Below are 21,163 nucleotides of genomic sequence, written 5' to 3'. Positions count from 1 at the left end.
TATTTACCGTTTTATTGCTTCTTCTTGTCTTCGGCGTTTTTCATTCTTCTCTTTCAAATAGGCCAGGTTAGTTTCATTTCTCAAGCGATCGTTCTCTCGCGCAATATCTGATGCATTCTGAATAACCAAGCCATCATAGGCCTTCATCCCCATATCCTCAATGTACTGGAGAAATGTGTCCAAAGGGTCTTCCTCGGGATTAGAACTCATCATCTTGGAGGATATCATGTAAAGAGGAACACTGCCTGCAGGGTGAGAACACATTTTACTTTTATCCAGGGTGGGGAAAAAAGCAAGGTGCTGTTTATTATCCCTAACAACTCAAATCTCCAATGATTATGACCAAATCCGATTGGAGAAAATGTGTCACTAGAATAATTGCAACCAGAATATTTGAAGTAAATGTTAAATAAGTGCTACCTGAGTAGCAAACCCTCTCTTAAAGTAGCAACACTAGCAGGACAAAGGCCAAAGCTCTTGAGCTATAAGATGATGTGAAGGTGTAAATACTGTATGGAAAGTTAAACATTTGGTTTGCATAATTACAATAATAATTTTGTTTCTTAAAATACGTTTCTACACAAAGAAGATATATAAGATCCAAGTTTCATGTATTTCTGATTGCCATAAAGACTTTTCTGTTCAATTTCAAGGAAAATGATGTAATTATTTGGAAAGAACTTTTGTACATATATGTGCTTCCCTTAATTTTTGAAATTAAAATGTATGAATATGAACTATTTATGCAAAATATAGTAGTAGTAAAAGAAAAACACATTTCTAATATAACTGGTCTATAAAAGAATCCTTTTTAACTCTTCATTCCTCTCCATAATGGTCCTCCATAATACCTTCATACTACAACTAACATATCATAGATCACTAGGACCACATTAATCCTGACCAGTCTGGTAATTCAAGTATTGACAACTGTTGTCTCACTGTTACATGAAGTTTTAAAAACTTGAGCCTCAGAAAGGATTACTGAGAAACCAAAATTAAATCAAAACAAAACAAAAAAGCATAGGAATTTCAATTAGTATATATTACTCTCAACTGTAAAATGATGCTAGTATTAACTCCTACCTCCTGCTGATGTGAAGGTTAGGATAGGTGAAGACTGTAAATAATTTTGAATAGAGTTAAACAATAGTAAGTATGTAATACTATTAGCTAATATTATCATTAAAAAGTATGAACTGGCAGCAATAGTAATGTCAAATGTATATGTGTGGTTAGATGGGTAGATGGACAGATGGATGGAAGGAAGGCTTACTGTACTAATTGCATATTAATTGTGGTATAAGAAACTGGTATAATTGAATCAGATTAAATAACCAAAAGCAAAGTCAATTAACAAGGGGGAAAAGATTCTCCATTCAAAAGTTATCAATTCCCTTGCATGTTTTACTTTCTTTAAAAGACTTAGAAAGATATTTTTAAAATATCAGCCCAACTATTTGATGTAAAACTCCCAGACTTTCGCTTTTTCAATTACAAATAATTTTCATTCTGATTTTTTTACAGGTATAATCATGTTCCAAAATCTGGATAATAACTATGGAAATTTTACTTTTCATCAGACTTTATTAGCATTTCAGCTGCCAGTCAATCCATATTTGATTTGGAACCCATGCTGAATTTAAGGATTTTTCTCTCCTATGTAAGAAAGTATTGAAACTGGAGTCTAGATAAGGTTGTTTGTTAACTCTTCATTTTTATGTTAAGTTTTTGTATGTTTTGTTTTATGTTAAGCTGTAATGGGTTAGCAAATGAAATGGCCTTTTAATTCCAACTATCTGGTGTAATTGAATTGTATTTTAATATCAGTCTGTCAGATTAGATGCTTATGTGATGGACATTAAGAATAGCAAATTAATGCTACAAATGATTGCAATTTGGGGAAAAATACAAGAAAATGGTTCTCAGAGAGCTAAAGCATTGCCATTGTCAGGAATTCACTTCTACCAAGGACTTAAGCACTAGTCCTTACTAGTGCCTGGATAAAAAAATGATCAGCATAACTTCACGACAATTAATTCTACCCAAGTTAAGCAAGCCAAGTCGCTATTACAAGAATTCAAGAGATAATGCCTCCGGCTGGATGATGATCACTCCTTCCTGCCCTCTAGCAAAATTGTATATTTCCCAATTGAATAAGGCGTTATTACCCAAAGTTTTTTTTTTTTTTTCCTTAAGTTTTCCTCCAACCAAAATGACACCAGAGATTCCTACACAGTTTATATATTCCAAATATCAATAGGGCTACTTGTTTACCTCTGAAAACTAATTATCTTCCTAAGTAGTCTTTCAAATTGGCTGGAATTTAAATTATTTTTGTTCTGAGAAAATATTAAATAATATTATGAAGTATTTACACTATAGAAAGATGCATTTAAAAGAAAATGGAGATCAATTTTTTTGAGATGAAAATGAACCATCATATCTAGTAAAACTTCAAAGTAATGAAAATTGGATAAATGTTTGTACACATGCTCCTGCCACCTAATTCTAGAAAAGTATTAAATTCCATGACCATTCATTTATTCGAGTATTTGTTGAGCACGTGTTATGAACAGTCCTCATGAAGGCAGAATTGTGTCCCCCTAGATGTCTTCATGGCAGTGTTAGAGCAAAATAAATAAATAATTGCACTACTTGTGACTAGTGTTGATTTAGGTGGACTTCACTAGTTGGTCATACACGTTTTATTTTCACTATTTTTAAGGGTGAGCAAGAAACATTGTTCGACGATTGTGTTTAGTCTCTGAAAATGAACACAGGCCCAATCAATGTTTAAACATCACACCTCTTTGTTTACTTGTCCACATGTACAAAGTATAATAGTTTGTAATATTGAGGAGGCTGGCAGAATGGCCTATAAACCCCAGTGAAGGCACCTCTAGCTCTAAGACTTCATACAACTTAATTAACGTTTTTCAGCTACAATTTCCACATTAAAAAAAATAGTGGTTGGAATAGACTCATGTTGTGAGTATTGAGTTAGAAATGCAAATTCCATAAATTTAACCATTATTAATAGTCATAACATTACTGCTAGTTTCACAATTCTTAAACATGGCTAGAATTATATTTAATAATAATATAACCCCTTGATAAATGTAATTTTACTTTGAAACAAAGGTAAGTACAATGTTTATTGTAGTGCAACTTCCTTCAACATGCATTTGTAAATGGAAGCCAGGTTAGGAGTTCGTACATTCTTCCCCCAATCAAATATATATGGACAGCTCCACATAACCATTGTCCCCCATTGTCCACATCCAGAAAATAAAGAAAATAAAGAAACTGGGACATATGGACTATGAAGCTCATCCCATCTCTCAAACCCTAGATCTCCACCCTTCCAAGCCAGAAGTGTTTCTCAGGCAACTGAACTATGAGTAAATAGATTCATGGCCTCACTAGAGAAAAGACAACCTTATGTTCATTGTCTACTTCATTACAACTGCTACCAATTCAAAGCAGTGAGAACCCACAGACAGGTACAACCATAAATCTCTTTGTTTTTTGGAAATTTGTATTTACACCTAAGGTAGATATTGAATAGGGTATGTTGTAAACCACCAAAAAGTTGGCTGCATTTTGACTGTTGGATATTAAGTCAAGTTTATTTGTGGTCCTTAAATGACAATAAGGTATGCAAGAATTTTATAAAGGCTTGCCTCGAACATCTAATCCTATGTTGGCATCCTAGAAGACCGTATTTGTTAAGAGGCAAATGGCCCCTCTCCTCCAGGTAGCATCTTTAGCTCTGTCTCAGTAAGTAAGGGAGTCTGACTTACTGAACGACCATTAACTGGTGCATGGGGTATTTGTGACAACAGAGTGGGTGAGACTAAGGTGGAACTCTGGCTTTTCTATAGGCATCCCTTTTAATTGAGTTCATCCCCTTTAATTGAGTTCATTGAGTCTGTTGCCATTTTTGCTCAAAACAAATTAGATATTTTAGCCCCTTCCCTGCTCCCTGAGCATTGGTTGAAAATGAGCATCTTTGGTCTTCATTTAGAAGACAGAGGTATTCTCTTTGCAATGCACAATATTGATACAAGTAGTGCAACACTGTGTGTACATTCCTTGAAATTTGTGGCCAACATTTAAAATTTGTGTCAGGACCCTCCTGGGAAAGCACCTAAAATGACCAAGATCAGATTTCCTGTACAATCTACAGATACCTTCACATCCTCCCTTTCTCTGCCTTTTCTCCACTGTGGTATTCTGCCTTCATAAAAGACTCTTTTTGTTTAAGTTTTTAGATTACTGTATCTAGAATCATAGCCATTCTAATGTAAGTTACAGATGTTGGCTTTCACACAGCTGTATGGTTAACTGTTCAGCTTTATTTTATTCTTTCACTTTGTTATTTACATCATGTTGACCACACCCTTCACAAAGATCACTTTGTATAATACTGTGACACTTCTCAAAATTTGAAATTTCATTCCACCCAGCTAAATTGCACCAAATTAAACTGATGGAATTCTTACCATAAATTAAATGCTAAGCATGTAACTGTTTATTGAGTTAACCATTTTCTTATTTTCTTTTGTGCAAGGCCATCATTACACTTTACCAATGCTGAACCTAGACCTGAAGGTAACATTCCATTTCTTTACAATTGTTTCCACTGAAATAAAACTACCCATTATGTACACATGTGGAGCATAAGCTAAGTATGGTATGTCCAAATGGAATTCATGGAAACATTAAAACATTTAAAAAACACCTCATTTTTTCTTTTTCTATAGTTTCCTGCTACTGCTTCCATCCAGAGAAGTCAAGAAGCTAAGACACTACGTGACCCTTAGTTCCAAAGCTTAAAAAAAAAGCAGCATTTTTGAGAAACATGTGTATGCAAAATAATTGAACTAAGATTATAGATTTATGTGGACTATTCCCATTGTAAATTAAGGTATCAGTTGTGTGTGGTCTCAATCTACCAGAGGGTATTTAATGTGGCACCAACTAATATCCAGATTGAGTTCCCCATGGTATAGAGGGTTTTTGATTAATTACAAGATATTGTTGAATCAATGGTGTACAAAGAGTAAGATAAATATTAGGCATGCCATCTTCCTTCTCATGCATGGTTAAGCATTTCTCTTCCCTTTGCTTCAGAACAAATTTCTTCATGAGCATAATTTCATACATTGTTATATCAAGCACTCTAGCTCTATAAGGACTCGCTAGAATAGATATGTACACTGATTTGTCAGGCAGAGCCTTCCAATGGGCAATTTATCTCCATTTACCAAAAGCAGAGCTTTATAGGTACTAGTATCATCTGAGTAAGTTAGTCCAGTAGCCTTCATAGGCACAGGTCCTTCTATCTTTTATTAAGGTATTTACCTGGAATCTGAAACTTTTATTTTCCAAGATATAAAGTTGTGACAACTCTGTTAACTTGGTTATTTGCCATATATACTAAGTGGTGGAGAGAGAAAAGGCTCTGTCTTGGGAGAGAGTGGATTCCTAATCCTAATACCTGAAGCTCTATGAGAAGCTTCCTTAATTTTAGGCCACAGTTAATCCTACAAGATAATCTTATAGCTATAATAAGATAGTTTATTTTGTACGATTATTATAATGCTACTTGTGACCAGCCAGAAGAACACAATACATAGAACGGAATAAATATCCTGATTGAAACCTAAATATTTTACTTTTATTGTACTTCACATTTGTGTTTTTATTTTATTTGCAGAGGGGAAAGTTTTCTAGTCTCCACCTTTATATATTTCTGAGCTCTTTAAACCACACCTGTCTCAATGCTGTGAGGAAGTTATTAGAATTTGAGTTACTAAGATTTGAGTTTCCTTCCTACTCCAATCATTGCATCTTCTTTGAGGTAGACAATCCTATTTTTGTTTCCTCATATTATTGATCCAATAAAAGTTTCCCAAGGCAATTTCGACTAATTTTTGTTGTTTTTGTTCAGCAGGAGAAAAAAGATCTTTTACAAGTTTTGCATGTACTCAAACCAATTTGAAAACACATTGTGTATGAAAATGTAAGTATTTAAATAATCAGGCTTCTGATACATATGAAAATACATATGCAAATTAATATTTAAAATTTGCTGACTTCACATAGGACCAAATCATCAGGCTAGCCTGGTTATAACCCATAACACATGTAAACCATGTCAAATTTTTTCTGATAAAAATCTTATAATTTGTCAAGCATTACTCCTATAATTTCACTTTGATTATGCTTGAAATCCTACTCCCTACCCCACAAATGGTCACACTCATTTTCTCATTCTCAGTGTCATCAAAATGCAGCTGTTCTGCCCAAAATGGGAAATGTTGAAGTTACAACCAAGAAAGCTTGCTAAAGTGACTATAAAGACACTGATTGCTTTTTTCTCAGAAAGCAGATTACTTTGCAGTGAGTTTTTCTCCACGGTCTCTCTTCCCAAAATGAGTAAAATAGGCATAAATCGTGTTAATGCAGTAGCATCATGAATTGGTATCTCCCCCTCATCTTCCAGGTTGTCATGGTGCTGTATGCCCATGGTGTAAAGGGATTGTACATTTCCATTAATATTAGAGACTCATGCAAAATGCCAGTGGCTGAGATACTTTTTGGAGGCTTGGGCCAAATGGTTCCAGATGCTTACAAGGCATTATTTGCAAAGTAGATGTAGTCAGTCTAATAAATTGCTGACTGGAGCTACAGTGGGAACCGTCTAATTGAATTGGGAGTCTATAATTTATTTATTTTTTAAAACAATAGCCAACCTTCTTGTGTCTAGGATTTTTACACTTCTCTTTCTAAACTTGACAGATGCTTCAAGTTCTCAGGCTTCTCCACTGTCCCTTGTGCGGTTGCAATATTTTTCTCTGGTCTGTTTCCACTAATTCTCTAAACTATCTGTGTCCTTCACATAGTCCCTTTCTTTGCTGAGTTGCCTCATGTATGTTGCACTTTCCATAGGAAAACAAAATAATTTCTGCATTTATGGACCACATTTTCTCATTACTTTGTATAATTGGTGCTTGCTTGACAATATATAAAATAAATAGGAACATTGTCTAAAATGTGAAGAATTAGGAAGAGACTTAATTTTAACTCTTTCTCTATATTTGTTATTCCACACTACTTGGTTATAAATGTTTGGATGTTAAAATGACTAAAACTACATCATGTAACCTTTTCATTTGAATTTCATTATTTTTTGGCTATATTTAGAAAAAAAATCAAATTCTATGGTACCAAAACAACTTTAGTATTTCCTAATGATAGTGAAAAATACTATTTTATGTAACAGTTTTTCCAGATATGAAGTACCCACATGTCTTGTATTTAAAATATTGCTGAGTAGTTGGAAAAATTAGGATGGAGACACCCCAACAAAATAAGAACATGTCCCAAGTAAAACAAGTCCACCTAAAGTTTTACAGAAAATATTTATTGTGATGAGACTAATAAAATCTTTCTGACATTGAATAGTATTAAAAAATGTTTCTCAAAGTGTCTAATCAGTCAGGAAGAAGCAGTGTCAGCTTTGCTGTTAGTCTGGTAGTTTTGAATTTTGGGGGGTACTGTGTCTTTTTTTCCTGAGAATGTAAAATTGGGCTCTCACTGCTGACACAAATGTGCTAAGAGACTGTTGTAAAATATTTATGGTATAGAATAGCAGATAAATAGCTAGCATGCACAACTTGAATGCCAATTAATACCCTGGAAAACATTTTCAATGCTTTTAATAATTCAACATGGCTTATTTTACTAATGAAAATCTAGTTTAACCATTTCCATGGTAATGTAACTAAGTGGGTAAGGGAGTAAAAATAGCCTCAGGCTCACTAAAGCCCTGGATGCCTTCACTGTGGCTTTATTTCTGCTCCACCTAATAAGGCATGCAAACTTCAGCATTAAGTATCCCTAACTAAAATCCATTCCATTTTACCACTAGATTGCTTGATCTATTTAGTGCTGGATTCAATTAGCATGCTTAGAGAATCTGAAAAATGAGATACATACCAAAATTTAAGTCCCCAGGGAGAGCTAAGTGCAATAACCAGAAGGTGACTTGTGTCTGTCAGAGCCCTCTCTCACGGTTGATCTCAGGGCAGTTCTGCAGGAGTAATCCAGCACCATAAGAGACAGACTTGTAGTTCAGCTCAGTGTTTCTTCAATTAAAGTGCATTGTGTCGGGATGGGAAAAGTGTCGACTCCGAGATTCTTCATCACTAGATCAGAGCATTCTCGATGTCCTTCCTATCAGATAAAATGGCCTTTAAAGTTTGCTAGGAAGATGCAGTGGCAGAAGACAGGTGCTTGCTTCCTTAAATCGACAGTCGGAGAAAAGAGGGCATAGCTAATGGGTGGGGATGAACACACAACCCCTCTCCTTCCAAGTCCAGCAGGGAAGAAATTGAATGATTTTACCCACTTTGCCACACAGATGATTACAAGACCCGAAGCAATCACCAAGCTGACTAAGGTACCTCATTTGATTATATTCTGCGAAGACAAAAATAAATGAAAACAAAAAATCAGAAACATCCTTTCTAAATGTCTCCTTTCAGCCAAAAAGATGCTCTTTCTCATTGCCACTTACATACAGAAGGTTTGGAGCAGCCCAGCTTGTGGCATAGTCCCTCCCCCGTGACAACCAGCTCTCTCTCTCTCATTCTCTCTCCCTCCACTCCCTCCCTCCCTGCCCCTGACTCCCTCCCTTCCTGCTTCTCTTTCTCCTCTCCAGCTGCCTTAGTCTGTTGAAGCTGCTGCTGATTAATCAGGGATTCTGAAACAAAGAACCTACCTTCTGAAATAAGCAGTAATCTTTCTTCTCTGTTTCTGCAATCCGTCTGCATTGAACGGCAAGGCTGCCAGCGTTCTAGCACCTTGGATAGTTCCTGCTCACTAGGCCCATTGGAAAAGGGAGAAGCAGCAACTGAAGAAATTGCAAGAAACCGGAAAGCGGCATCGTTCTAGTTTGGATTTCGGCTCCCTGGGGGCTCCCATCCTCATTAAAGGCCTCACATCTAGGCAACAGAACCTCTCTCTTTTATCTAACTGAGCTGAAGTCTGATTAGTAAATAATAAAAGGAAAAGAGGGTAAAGAAACACCCTTCATTTATATTCACTATAGCACTAATTCAGCCTTTATGGAGAGGAAAAATATAAATCCATTGAAAACAAATGTTCTTACTACAGAGAATGGTTAAGTTATAAGCATTTCATCCCTGGTGTGGCTAATGAAAATGAGCAACAACTTAAATGGAACATCTAGATCTCAGTTTGATACCTTTATTTGATATCAATTTTGCCTCCACCCTCCCTGCACAGCCGAGCCATGCACACAATTACTGCTGACGTACTTCAGGCTGCTGCTTGGGGAGAGAGGGGAGGAGCCTTTTAACCTCATCAAAACAGCTTCATGCCACCTGCTCCCATGGCATGAGAACAAAACTAGCCCACTTAGGAAGAACATGCACAGTACACACGTGTGTGGAACAAAGGTCTCACTCGGACTGCACATTTTTTTAACTAAAATAAGATGCAAAATAATTGTGACATGTATGTCATTAATTCCTATAGACTCGTTGTTAAAATTAAAGTCATTCTATTTCTGATATTTCCCAAGGACTCTCCTCATTCTGTTCTTAATACTCTACTGAATATATACATATATATCATGTTATATACCACAACTTATATATGGGAGTGTGTTTGTGTGTATTTGTATTTACTAAGTTCAAAGTTTTTATCATACTTGCTCCTCCTCAGTAAAAACTAAAATGTACATGTTATAATCTATTAACTTTGCACTATGATAAAAGGAACAATATATAATACATTTCCGATTGATATGGGCTAAAAAAAGCAATTCTGATGGGAGGGGATGTGCTTATTATTTGATAGTGACCAGTTGATTTTTTCCCCTCACGTTCTTTTTCAGTAACTCACTGTAAATGACCTTCAATTGCAGGTTGATTTTCCCAAGAGTTATTTTTAACATCTATATTCATAACCAATGTCTTAGAAAATAGTTTTCTAAATTTAGTTTTTAATGCATTGACAGACCACAAAAATAAACTTCAGTTCACCTGTCTAATTCCTTTTTTTTTTTTTTTTTTTTTTTTTTTTTTTTTTGAGACGGAGTCTGGCTCTGTCGCCCGGGCTGGAGTGCAGTGGCCGGATCTCAGCTCACTGCAAGCTCCGCCTCCCGGGTTCACGCCATTCTCCTGCCTCAGCCTCCCGAGTAGCTGGGACTACAGGCGCCCGCCACCGCGCCCGGCTAGTTTTTTGTATTTTTTAGTAGAGACGGGGTTTCACCGTGTTCGCCAGGATGGTCTCGATCTCCTGACCTAGTGATCCGCCCGTCTCGGCCTCCCAAAGTGCTGGGATTACAGGCCTGAGCCACCGCGCCCGGCCACCTGTCTAATTCTTAAATGTCACCTGGAACTACGCTATAATTTTCTTAAATTATATTTCTTTTACTTGTAACTACCTGAGGAAAAATAAAATCAACACATTACATTACTATAAAGCTTTTCGATTTCACATGTTCTGAAGTTCATTCCTGAAGCTCATCACTTATTTCTTGGTCTTTGTGTATCTAGCTTTTGGTTGGAACAGGATATCTGTTTAATTTTAAGAAGGATTCTGCAAGATTAGATAGATGAAAAGAAAAGAAGGAGGAGAAATACAAATGGGAAACAGAAGAGGTCACACCTCTCTCATACTCTCTTCCCCCATCCCAATGCTCTCCTTCTCCCTCTCTCTCTCTCTCTCTCTGTCTTACGAAGGTTCTAAATACCTAGCACATTGCTGAAAACTGCCTCAAGCACCACTTATAAACTAGTAACAGCCACCACACTGTGATCAAGAGGTTTACTAATGTGCCATAATTTTTGGTAGTGAAGTGTTCTCATAGATTTTGTCTTTCAGCACATGACCAAAGGTGGAAAAAATTCTTTACAAAAAAAAAAATTATTGACAGACATTTTAGAAAATGGAAATACTTTATCATGACCAATAATTTTGCCAGTCCAGAGGTCTATATTTTGAACTATAGAGAGTTTGGATAAGCTGTAGTGTAAAGTCCATTTCTATATATGAGAAAAATACTGCCAAGATAAGTACACTGACTTACTTCCAAGCTCACGTTTATTGCCTCATTAGGATTAAGACCCAAAGTCACTGGGCTGACTGCAGGTCACCTCATCTTTGGCCAGTACAGTGGTTCTCAGTCCCCTTGATTTCATGCACCAGAATAATCCAAACAAAGTGAGGAGAGGCAGACGTACAGTTGCCAAGCGTAAAAAATGAAGAATTTGCCATTTCCTTACCACAAAAATTCGAAAACTAAAAGGCTTCTTTATATTAGAAGACTAGAGAAAGCATACTTATAACAATAGATGGTCTTTTAAGTTTCATATTTTCAACTTTAGGAAAATATATATTTTCCTTCATTTCCTTCCTTCCCTTCTTCCTTCCTTCCTTCTTTCCTTCCTTCCTTCCTCCCTCTCCTCCTTCCTTCCTCCCTCCCCTCTTTCCTTCCTTCTTTTGTTTCTTCTTTCCTTCCTTCCTTGCTTCCTTCCTTCCTTCCTCCCTTTCTTCTTTCCTTCCTCCCTTCCTTCCTCCCTCCCTCCCTTCCTTCCTTCCTCCCTCCCTTCCTTCCTTCCTCCCTTCCTTCTTTCCTTCCTCCCTTCCTTCCTCCCTCCCTCCCTTCCTTCCTTCCTCCCTCCCTTCCTTCCTCCCTTCCTCGCTTCTTCCCTCCCTCCCTTCCTCCCTTCCTCCCTCCCTTCCTTTCCTTCCTTCCTTCCTTCCTTCCTTTCTTCCTTCCTGATTTCCTGCCTCCCTGACTTTCTTTTCTTTTTCTTTCTTTTTCTCTTTATATTACAGAATAGGGCTTGAGAATAATCACATTATACCAATCCCATTTTCTCAATCCCACATTTTCCTCATTCTAGGTGTCAATGTCACTGATAGGGCAATATCTTCTCTGGAGACATACTAGTGTATAGGAGTTTATAAAAACCTTTGAGGATCATGCTGAGAAGGACCCCAGAACTACTTTAGGTCTCACTGAATGAAACAGCAAAGGATCTTTACTCTTGCAAGTCATCTTAGAGCCAAATGCAGAACTCACCTCTACTCATTTCAATAGCATCCGGAGAAAAGTGCATCGGAAAAACTTTAAGTTAAAAATCCTCATATCAGGAATAAAGGTATAGAGATATGTAAAAAGCTCAAATTATACTCATGCATTGGTTTATTTCTTGTGCATCTTTATAAAATATATGGATGTTTCTGATGTCGATAAGAAACAAGTCATTGAGATAGATACCTGATGACTTGATATTTCTTTTAAAGTTCTTTAGTCAGGGTAGAGTTTAGCTCTTTTGGTTACACTGTATTAATGGTGTTTGATATTTTAGGGGTTAAATAGGTCCTTTCAGTGAACTTGGATAGACCAGAAGAGTCAGCGCCCTGAAAATGCTTCTTATTCTACACATCAGCCAGATAGTGGAAGGTGCTTGATGTATAAAAGTGATGTAAATGAGAAAAGTGGGAATTGAAATAGAACAATCTAGTTATCCAAATTTTAAAGGGTTTATTCAAATACATGAAGTGAAGATGTACTCTCTGAAGTCATATCAAAATTTATTACAAAGCCTTTCTAGTTTTTTTTTCCCCATGATCTGTACTCTTTCTATTATTCTTTTCACATTTAGCTTAGGGAGGTGACCCCTCTGTTATAATGAAATTATTCCACTAGGGGAAAAGCTAATCTCCTTCCCATCCAATCAGGATTTCTAACCCTTCTGGTAACAGCATGAAATGAAAGTCTTGGTAGAATGAAAACCATATGCTCCTCGTGATTTTTGCCTGTAACAACGTAGATGTCGACAGAAGTCGCACATATGACTTAGGGGTCGTGGGGCAGCAGATGGCAATATGGGTGCTCCAAGATGCAGCATACTCAGTAGCTAAAAAAGAAAGAAAAAGTAAAAGATTTATGGTCTAATAATACACAAAAAACTGCATTTATAGTGCCAAGGGGGAAAACTGGCAATAAATGAAATATTCCCATGACAAGAGACTTAAGAATAGATCCCAACATCCCTCCATTGTTTTGTCCAACAGATATTTTCTAGTAAAGATTTCAGAAATACCATCAATGTATTCATCGCTATACTAAAAATGATAAAAATATTGCTAAACAAGGATCCATATATTCTAGTGAATCAGACACCCCCACTCCAACCAACCATCTCTCTTCTTTGAATGAATAATATCTATACTTTTCAAAAGTCAAATATATCTTACCCCCATAGTTTGTCCTAATTTACCACATTCAAACTGGATGCTTGCTCTCTGTATTATGAAATACCCAGTATAATTAAAAATAGTCATGAATTTTTTATACTCTACCAAATATTCCTATTTCATTGTTCAAATGTTTTTGCCTAAGAGTCCTTAAGAGTGGAGCCCTTCCTTTCTGTTCCCATGGCCCCAGCATATAGATTGTGTCTAGTCAGTGGTAGGGATTTTCTGAATGAATGCATGACTACATATCTCATCTGATGACATGTTCTGCACAAGTAGAAAATTCAAAAGTACCCATATAATGAACATGAGATTGTCTTTTTTAAAATAAAAGTATAAATGGAAATTTAAATATAGAAGTAACCAAACTAAATTCCAAGTAAGTGAGGAAGAAAAATATTTCCAAAGGGACTCCATAGTTTTTCTAACTAAAAATGCAAAATAACCAGTTTGAAACTTGCTAGAAATAATAAAATTGCTCCATAGGAAGACCAACTGAATATATAAACACAAGGATCATATTTAGAGAAAACAGTAAGATTCCTCTAAGATACTGTTTTAGTCAACTCAGGCTTTGAAAATAAGATACAATCGACTGAGTGGCTTAAATAACAGAATTTTATTTTTCACGGTTCTGGAGCTTGGGTAGGCCAAGATCAAGGTGCTGGTAGATTTGGTTCCTGGTCAGGTATTCTTTGCTGGCAAATTGTACCTTCTGGCTGTGTGTCCTCACATGGGAGGGAGAGAGAGAGAGAGAGTCTCTTCCTCTTCTTATAAGGACACTAATCCCATGACAGTGGCCTCACTCTTTTGACTGCTTCCTAACTGTATTCCCTCCCAAATGCCCCACCTCCAGATACCATCACACTGGGGCATAGAGCTCCAATGTATGGATTTTGAGGCAGACACAAAGATTCAATCCAAAACAGAGACATAAAAAAGATTTGGGAAAGTATAGAAATTCCTTGTTCTTGAATAGGAAGAAAAAATGTAATAAACAATTACTTCTTACTAAATTCACTAGAGTGAATGCAATTCCAATTTAAATAAAACTGTTTTGTAGGCCTTGAAAAGCTATTGGCAGAGATGTTCTTGACTAAATATTAAAACATCCTGCAAAGCTTTATTGATTTTATTGTGTATGGCACAAGACTTGATTGTGAATCTATAGAATAGGTTAGAAAGTGCAGGGAAAATATATACAACTGTAGGTATTTAGCATTAAATATGTCATTGCATATTAATAAATAATAAAATTGAAAAACAGAGAAATGTATACATACACAATGAATTTTCACAGTTCCTTACATGAAAATAAATCTAGACACTTGCAAAACAAAATGCGGTCTAAGAACCTACAGCATCAGCTCATTATATATGCAATTTGGGTCTCTCCCCAAATTGCCTGTCTCAGTCTGTTCAGGCTGCTATAATAAAATGTCACAGACTAGGTGGCTTAAATAACAGAAATTAATTTATCACAGTTCTACAGAGTAGAGGTCTGAGTTCAGAATGCCAACATGCTTGGGTTCTGGTGAAGGCTCTTTCTGGTGTCCTCACACGCAGTGGGGAAGAGATTGAGAGAGAGAGAGAGAGAGAGAGAGAGATAGCTCTCATAAAGTCACTAATCCCATTTTGAGGGCCCTACCCCATGACCTAATTACCTCCCCAAGGCCCCATCTCCAAATATCATCACATTGAAAATTTAGGGTTTCAACATATGAATTTGAGGGGACACAAGCACGTAGTCGATGACATTATTCGGGTCAGGATCTGCATTATAACATATGTCTAGGTGATTGGGGATATATATTAACATTTGAGAAAAACTGTTCAAAGAAATTTCTCTGATGATGAAAATGGTATATATCTGCACTGTCAAAAATAATAACCGTTAGCCTGATGCAGTAGCATGAACCTGTAGTCAGCCTGCTTGGGAAGCTTAGGCAAGACGATTGCTTGAGCCCAGGAATTCAAGGCCAGCTGGGCAGTGTAAGGAGGGCCAGCCCCTGAGAAAATAAAATATAATATAATAGCCACTAGCTACACGTGGCTATTGAGCACTTAAATTTTGGTTAGTATGACTGAGGAATCACATTCAAAATTTTATTTTAATTAATTTAAATTTAAAATCCACATGTAAATAATGGCTACCATATTGAACAATTTATCTCCAGACGTCTGAAATATTTGTATATGAAAACAGTAATTTACGAAAATAAATTTTAACATTATCTTAGAGTGGAGATGGCCCATCTCAAGATAACTAAAGATAAAGTTCGAAACAACTAAGTGATAACAAAGAAAACTGAATACATAAAAATGTAAAACTTTTTTTAAAAATTTATTTTTAACCTTTATGTTAGGTCCGTGGGTTCATGTGAAGGTTGGTTATATTGGTAAACTCATTTCATGGGGGATTGTTGTACAGATTATTTCGTCACCCAGGTATTAAGCCTAGTACCCAATAATTTCCTTGTGCTCATCTCCCTCCTCCCAAACTCCACCCTCAAGTAGACCCCACTATCTGTTATTCTCTTCTTTGTGTTCTTGAGTTCTCATCATTTAGCTACCACTTATAAGTGAGAACATGTGGCGTTTGGCTTTCTGTTCCTCCATTGGTTCAACCATTGCGGAATGCGGTAGGGTGATTCCTCAAAGAGCTAAGAGCAGAATTACCATTCGACCCAGCAGTCTCATTCTGGGTATACTCCGAGGAATATAGATCATTCTACCATAAAGATACAGCATGTGAATGTTCATTGCATTACTATTCACAATAGCAAAGTCATGGAATCAACCTAAACACCCATCAATGACAGATTGGATAAAGAAATTGAGCTACATATACACCATGGAATACTATGCGACCATGAAAAAGAATGAAGTAATGTCTTTTGTGGGAACATGGATGGAGCTGGAGGCTATTATTCTTAAAAATGTAAAACATTTAAGTAGGAAAAGAGTATAAATAAAGTTAACAGTTGTGTATTTCTATATTTTATTATAAATAAACAAGAACTAAACACCATAGCACTAAACAAGGGCAAAGAAAAGGAAGGGGTCAATCATAAATAAGAAATCGAAATGGCAAATACATACAAAAAAATATGTTTAACCTTATAGTAATAAAATGAAAATTAAATCAACAATGGGTCTTAGTTTTTCATAATAGCTCATGCTGGCATAAATGTGGAGAAATGAATAGTGGTGTAAATGCACACAACCAAAATGTGAGGAAATATGATAGTTTCAATTTTTTAATGTGCACAGTCTTTGAAATAATAATTTTACTTTCAGGACATGGTAAGTGTGCCAGACTATATGTTTGAGACTACTCATGGTTTGGAATAGCAAAAATGTTAAAGCTTCCTATGTGTCTAAAAACAGGAGAGTGAAAGATATTATGTAACAATTAAAATCATAATATAGGTCTATATTCATTTATGTGAATGTGGGTATTGTGAGGAGGGCAAGAGCATTAGCTCTGAGAAGGAACCACTGGGCTAGTGTACTGCTTACCCTGTAACCTAACTATGTGACAATGGGAAAGATATATAATTTCTCTCTGCCTCAATTTTTTTTTCTGAAATCAGCAATAAGGATAGTATAAACTTACACATTTATATTAAAGTTTAAATTAGTTATATGTAAAAGCCTATGTAAAATAACTATATTTAGAATTTAATAACTATCAATAAATGCTAGCTGATCTTTTCTCTAATTTTTATTTTAAGTTCTGGGGTACATGTGCAGAATGTGCAGTTTTATTACACAGGTAAACATGTGGCATGGTGGTTTGCTGTACCTATCAACCCATCACCTAGGTATTAAGCCCAGCAAGCATTAGCTATTATTCCTAATGTTCGCCCTACCCCCACCCCATGACAGGCCCCAGTGTGTATTGTTCCCCTCCCTGTGTCCGTGTGTTCTCATTGTTCAGATCCTACTTATAAGTGAGAACACGCAGTGCTTGGTTTTCTGTTCCTGTGTTAGTTTGCTGAGGATAATGGTTTCCAGCTCCATTCACGTCCCTGGAAAGGACATGGTCTCATTCCTTTTTATGTCTGCATGGTATTCCCATCAATGATAGATTAGATAAAGAAAATGTGCTATATAACACGATAACTGATATTTCAGTAGATGTTATAATAGTAATAAGAAAGTACATGGAAAGATAATCAGTAATAGGTCTGCCTTTGCCAAGTCACCCATTAGTTCATGAGTGGCCATTTAACTTCCTTTACTATTTCACTTGAAATACTGTTTCATCCTGTCTTTCATGACATTGGATTCTTCTGTTTTTCCTCTTATTTCAATGCCTTCTTCCTCCTGGTTTCTTTGCTGACTCCCTCCTCTGTTTAAGTTCTAAGTGTCGGAATGCTCCAGATCTCAGGCCTGGCTCTCTGTCCTTTCTCTATCCATATTTTCTTCCTGATCCTTCAGTCTAAAAATGAAAGCCACCAGTCCCTTTATTACATTGACTGGATACATTCCATTGCAAATACATACCACCATTTGAATGATCTTGTTTACACACACATTTGTAGAATATATTCTTAATACTGGTAATTTTATTAGTTTCTCCTTACTAAGATGTAAGTCCCATGAGAATAAGAACCTTGTAAGTGCTTGTTCATCTTTGCATCCCAGCATATGGATCAGTGTCTTGTATAAGAATTCTTGAATGAAAATTTATTGAATAACTGTATTACCTAGGAAAGAACATCTTTTAGAACATGTGCATACCTATAATGCTTTTGCATAAACATAATATTCACAATAACAACAGTAATAGCAAGCACATACACAATGTTTATTATGTGCCCTACTTATATTAACTAAATCGTTCAATCACCACACTAATTTTAAGAGATAGGCACTTTAATTCTTCTCATTTTAAAAATTAGAGTATTGAGGCAAACAGAGTTGAAGTGATGTCTAAGGCTATGCAACTATTACATGTAGAGGAAAATGCATATTATAGAAAAAAAATAGCATAATTTTGTTTATATCTGGCACTTGTCTATTTTTTATTTAAAAATAAATGTCTGTGTTGCTTAGGTCTCCCCAATAGGTGTATACTCTTTTTACAATACTTTTATATGGTAATTTTAAGGGAAATGTAAAATCCTATCTTCGCAAAACTACCCCCGAAAGAAGAGCCTTTGGAATCTGTGGGTTTCCACTTAATTTTAAAATAAGAAGGCAGGAGGATTTGTGGAATAGAAATGCCTCCAATGCATTACCAAGTTGGCAGTATCTGCAACAAAGAGATAAAAATTCAAAAGTAAGTATGAGTGTATTGGGCAGATAGGATTTGGGGCAAAGTAATAAAGAAAGCAGGGGATTGCAGGTGGAAACAGAACCTGCCTAATGAAAACATTTAAAACAGAGTTTAGGAGATGATGTCCTTCAGGTTTGGGGGCAGATTGGTTTTCAGTGACTGGCTTCCTTGATGCTGAGCCAAGTCTTGCCCACTTTTTCAGCTTCTGTCACATAAAATACTATAGCTTGTTTCACCTAAAGTGGGAACACTGTAGTTTTCCTTAAGCTCACACAGAGTTGATAAGTATTTGAAAATACCCATCAGTAATTAGAGAACAGTGGAAGAAACAAATGAGAGCTGCAGCCTACAGTATATTCTCCAAGTCTATTTCCTCACTTCATTTAGTTAATTCAAGTATAGCAATTTGAGAGAATGTTAAGGCATATGAAGTGGTCACAAGAAATTGATTACTAAAGTAAAACATGAGGACCTAACATTCTCAAAACTTGACAATCAACAAAATAATAAATTCACAATTATATTCCTCCATGTCCTGATTTTTTTTTAACTCTAGGTTGACTATAAATTAAATTAAAGGTGCTCTCAGATAAAATTTCAGTTTAATTGTTCTGTAGTACTCTCTATATGGCTGGCCATTATTGTGAGGTCAAATTTAAATATAGAAACAGGATTTTGGAGATAATCTAGTCTAACCCCTTCATTAAACAGATCAGGAAAACGAAGCTCAGAAAGTCAGGCAGCTTGCCTAGGAACACAGCACTGCTTCTTTGGGTGTTGAGGACTCATTTCTTCTAGTGTGTAACACTTTATCTTCATTCATAGATCTTCTCCTTAGCTCTCTTTCCAGGAGGTTAAGAAGAATAAACTACTGGATTTCAAATAGAAATTAAGGAGTAAATTAAAGAGTAAACAATTTTGTACAGAGAAAGAGGCACTAAAATATCCACTGGGATATGAGACAGATTAGGCCAGCCTTGGTAAAATTGTGAAGTGGTTTTCTGGAGACCCCAGGAATCTCTAGCTCCATTCTACTCCCTCAGGCAAGTGCCTTACACCCTCTCCTTGACTCCTGAAAACTACAAACTACAAGCAACAAAACTAATAACAGATTGTCTCTTGACAATCTGTTATTAGTTCCAGTTTTGCACTCATGACTTCCTCTATTTGAGAAGCTTTTCCCCCAGATACCTGTGTGTCTATCTTTGATGCTTTCTCCAACCTCTTTCATGAACACCACCCCCAGTCTCTCATATTACCCAGTTGGCTATAGAGCTAGATTAAGCCAGGTTTACATTATGGCTTTAGTCTTTGTTAGCTGTGTAACCTTGAACAATGATTTAATTTCTCTGTGGTTCAACAACTCATCATTAAAGTTGCAAGGGTACTTACCTTACAGAGTTGTGATAATTAAATGAGTTAATATTTGCAAGATGCAAAACATTAGCTCCTGTTGCCCTATTTATTACCTTTCTTTTCAATTTTTGAGACATGGTCTCGCTCTGGCACCCAGGCTGGAGTGCAGTGGCATGATCATGGCTCTCTACAACCTCTTCCTCCTGGGCTCAAACAATCTTCCCACCTCACTCTCCAGAGTAACTGGAACTAAAGGCAGGTGCCACCACACCCAGCTAACTTTTGTATTTTTTTAGTAGAGATGGGGTTTCCCCATGTTGCTCAGATTGGTTTCAAACTCCTGCAATCAAGTAATCCACCTGCCTCAGCCTCCCAAAGTGCTGGGATTACAGACATGAACCACCGCGCCCGGCCTTTAGTACCTTTCATGTATTTGTATTATGTTATCTTAATATATTTACTCATTTATTAATTAATTGTTTATCTCTGCTGTTAAGATAAAATTCTAGGAGAGTAAGGAACTTGATTTTCTTTTCTTTTTCTTTTTTCTTTCAAGACAGGTTCTCGCTTTGTCAGCCAGGGTGGAGTGCAGTGGTATGATCACAATCACAGCTCACAGCATCCTCAACTTCCTGGGTGCAAGCGATTCTCCCACATGAGCCTCCCAAGCAGCTGGGACCATAGGTGTAGACCATTATGCTCAGTTAATTTTTAAAACACTTTTTGTAGAGATGGGGTCTTACTATATTGCCCAGGCTGCTCTTGAACTCCTAGGCTCAAGTAATCCTCTTATCTCAGCCTCCCAAATGATTTTCTTTTTCAGCTTATATCCCAAGTATTCAGAAAGTTTCTTTGCAAAGAGAAGGCCCTCAGTAACTATTTCTTAAGGAGCCAACAGTCATTCACATTTCAGTGGGCACTCAGGTATGTCCTCAGGCCCCAAAAGCCCCAGCTTCATTTTTTTTTTTTTTTTTTTTACTTTAGGTTCTGAACGTGCAGGTTTGTTACATAGGTGTACATGTGCCATGGTGGCTTGCTGCGCCTATCAGCCTGTCATCTAGGTTTTAAGCCCCGCATGCATTGAGGATTTGTCCTAATGCTCTCCCTCCCCTTTCCCCCAGCCCCCAACAGACCCCAGTGTGCGGTGTTCCCCTCCCTGTGTCCATGTGTTCTCATTGTTCAACTCCCACTTATGAGTGAGAACATGTG

At 36.6% G+C, this 21,163-nt stretch overlaps 1 protein-coding gene and 1 long non-coding RNA gene across 12 annotated transcripts in view; both read right to left on the bottom strand.

Moving 5' to 3' along the window:
- The window catches only part of LOC105481327 (neuronal tyrosine-phosphorylated phosphoinositide-3-kinase adaptor 2), a 325,733-nt gene extending 316,389 nt beyond the window's left edge, over positions 1-9,344 (bottom strand). For 4 of the 6 annotated variants that reach the window (XM_011740839.3, XM_071073460.1, XM_011740835.3 and 1 more), the window contains exons 1-2: positions 8,011-8,634; positions 8-245 (exon numbers count right to left, since the gene is read on the bottom strand). In XM_011740839.3, the coding sequence (XP_011739141.1) occupies positions 8-228 (221 nt within the window). In that variant the 5' untranslated portion in view covers positions 229-245; positions 8,011-8,634. Of the gene's footprint in view, positions 1-7; positions 246-8,010; positions 8,646-8,794 lie in introns of those variants that run through there. The other 2 variants (XM_011740831.3, XM_011740832.2) reach the window with 2 other exon arrangements.
- A 2,883-nt stretch (positions 9,345-12,227) lies between these two features.
- The window catches only part of LOC105481326 (uncharacterized), a 430,141-nt gene continuing 421,205 nt past the window's right edge, over positions 12,228-21,163 (bottom strand). For all 6 annotated transcript variants that reach the window (XR_011610083.1, XR_011610082.1, XR_011610085.1 and 3 more), the window contains one exon: positions 12,228-12,971. This is a non-coding gene — a long non-coding RNA (uncharacterized lncRNA). The remainder of the gene's footprint in view (positions 12,972-21,163) is intronic.

The sequence above is a fragment of the Macaca nemestrina genome, chromosome 11 (assembly GCF_043159975.1).
Source record: "Macaca nemestrina isolate mMacNem1 chromosome 11, mMacNem.hap1, whole genome shotgun sequence".
Classification (NCBI taxonomy): domain Eukaryota; kingdom Metazoa; phylum Chordata; class Mammalia; order Primates; family Cercopithecidae; genus Macaca; species Macaca nemestrina.
The sequence above is the reverse complement of the archived record's forward strand: the minus strand, read 5'-3'. Positions and strand labels throughout refer to the sequence as shown.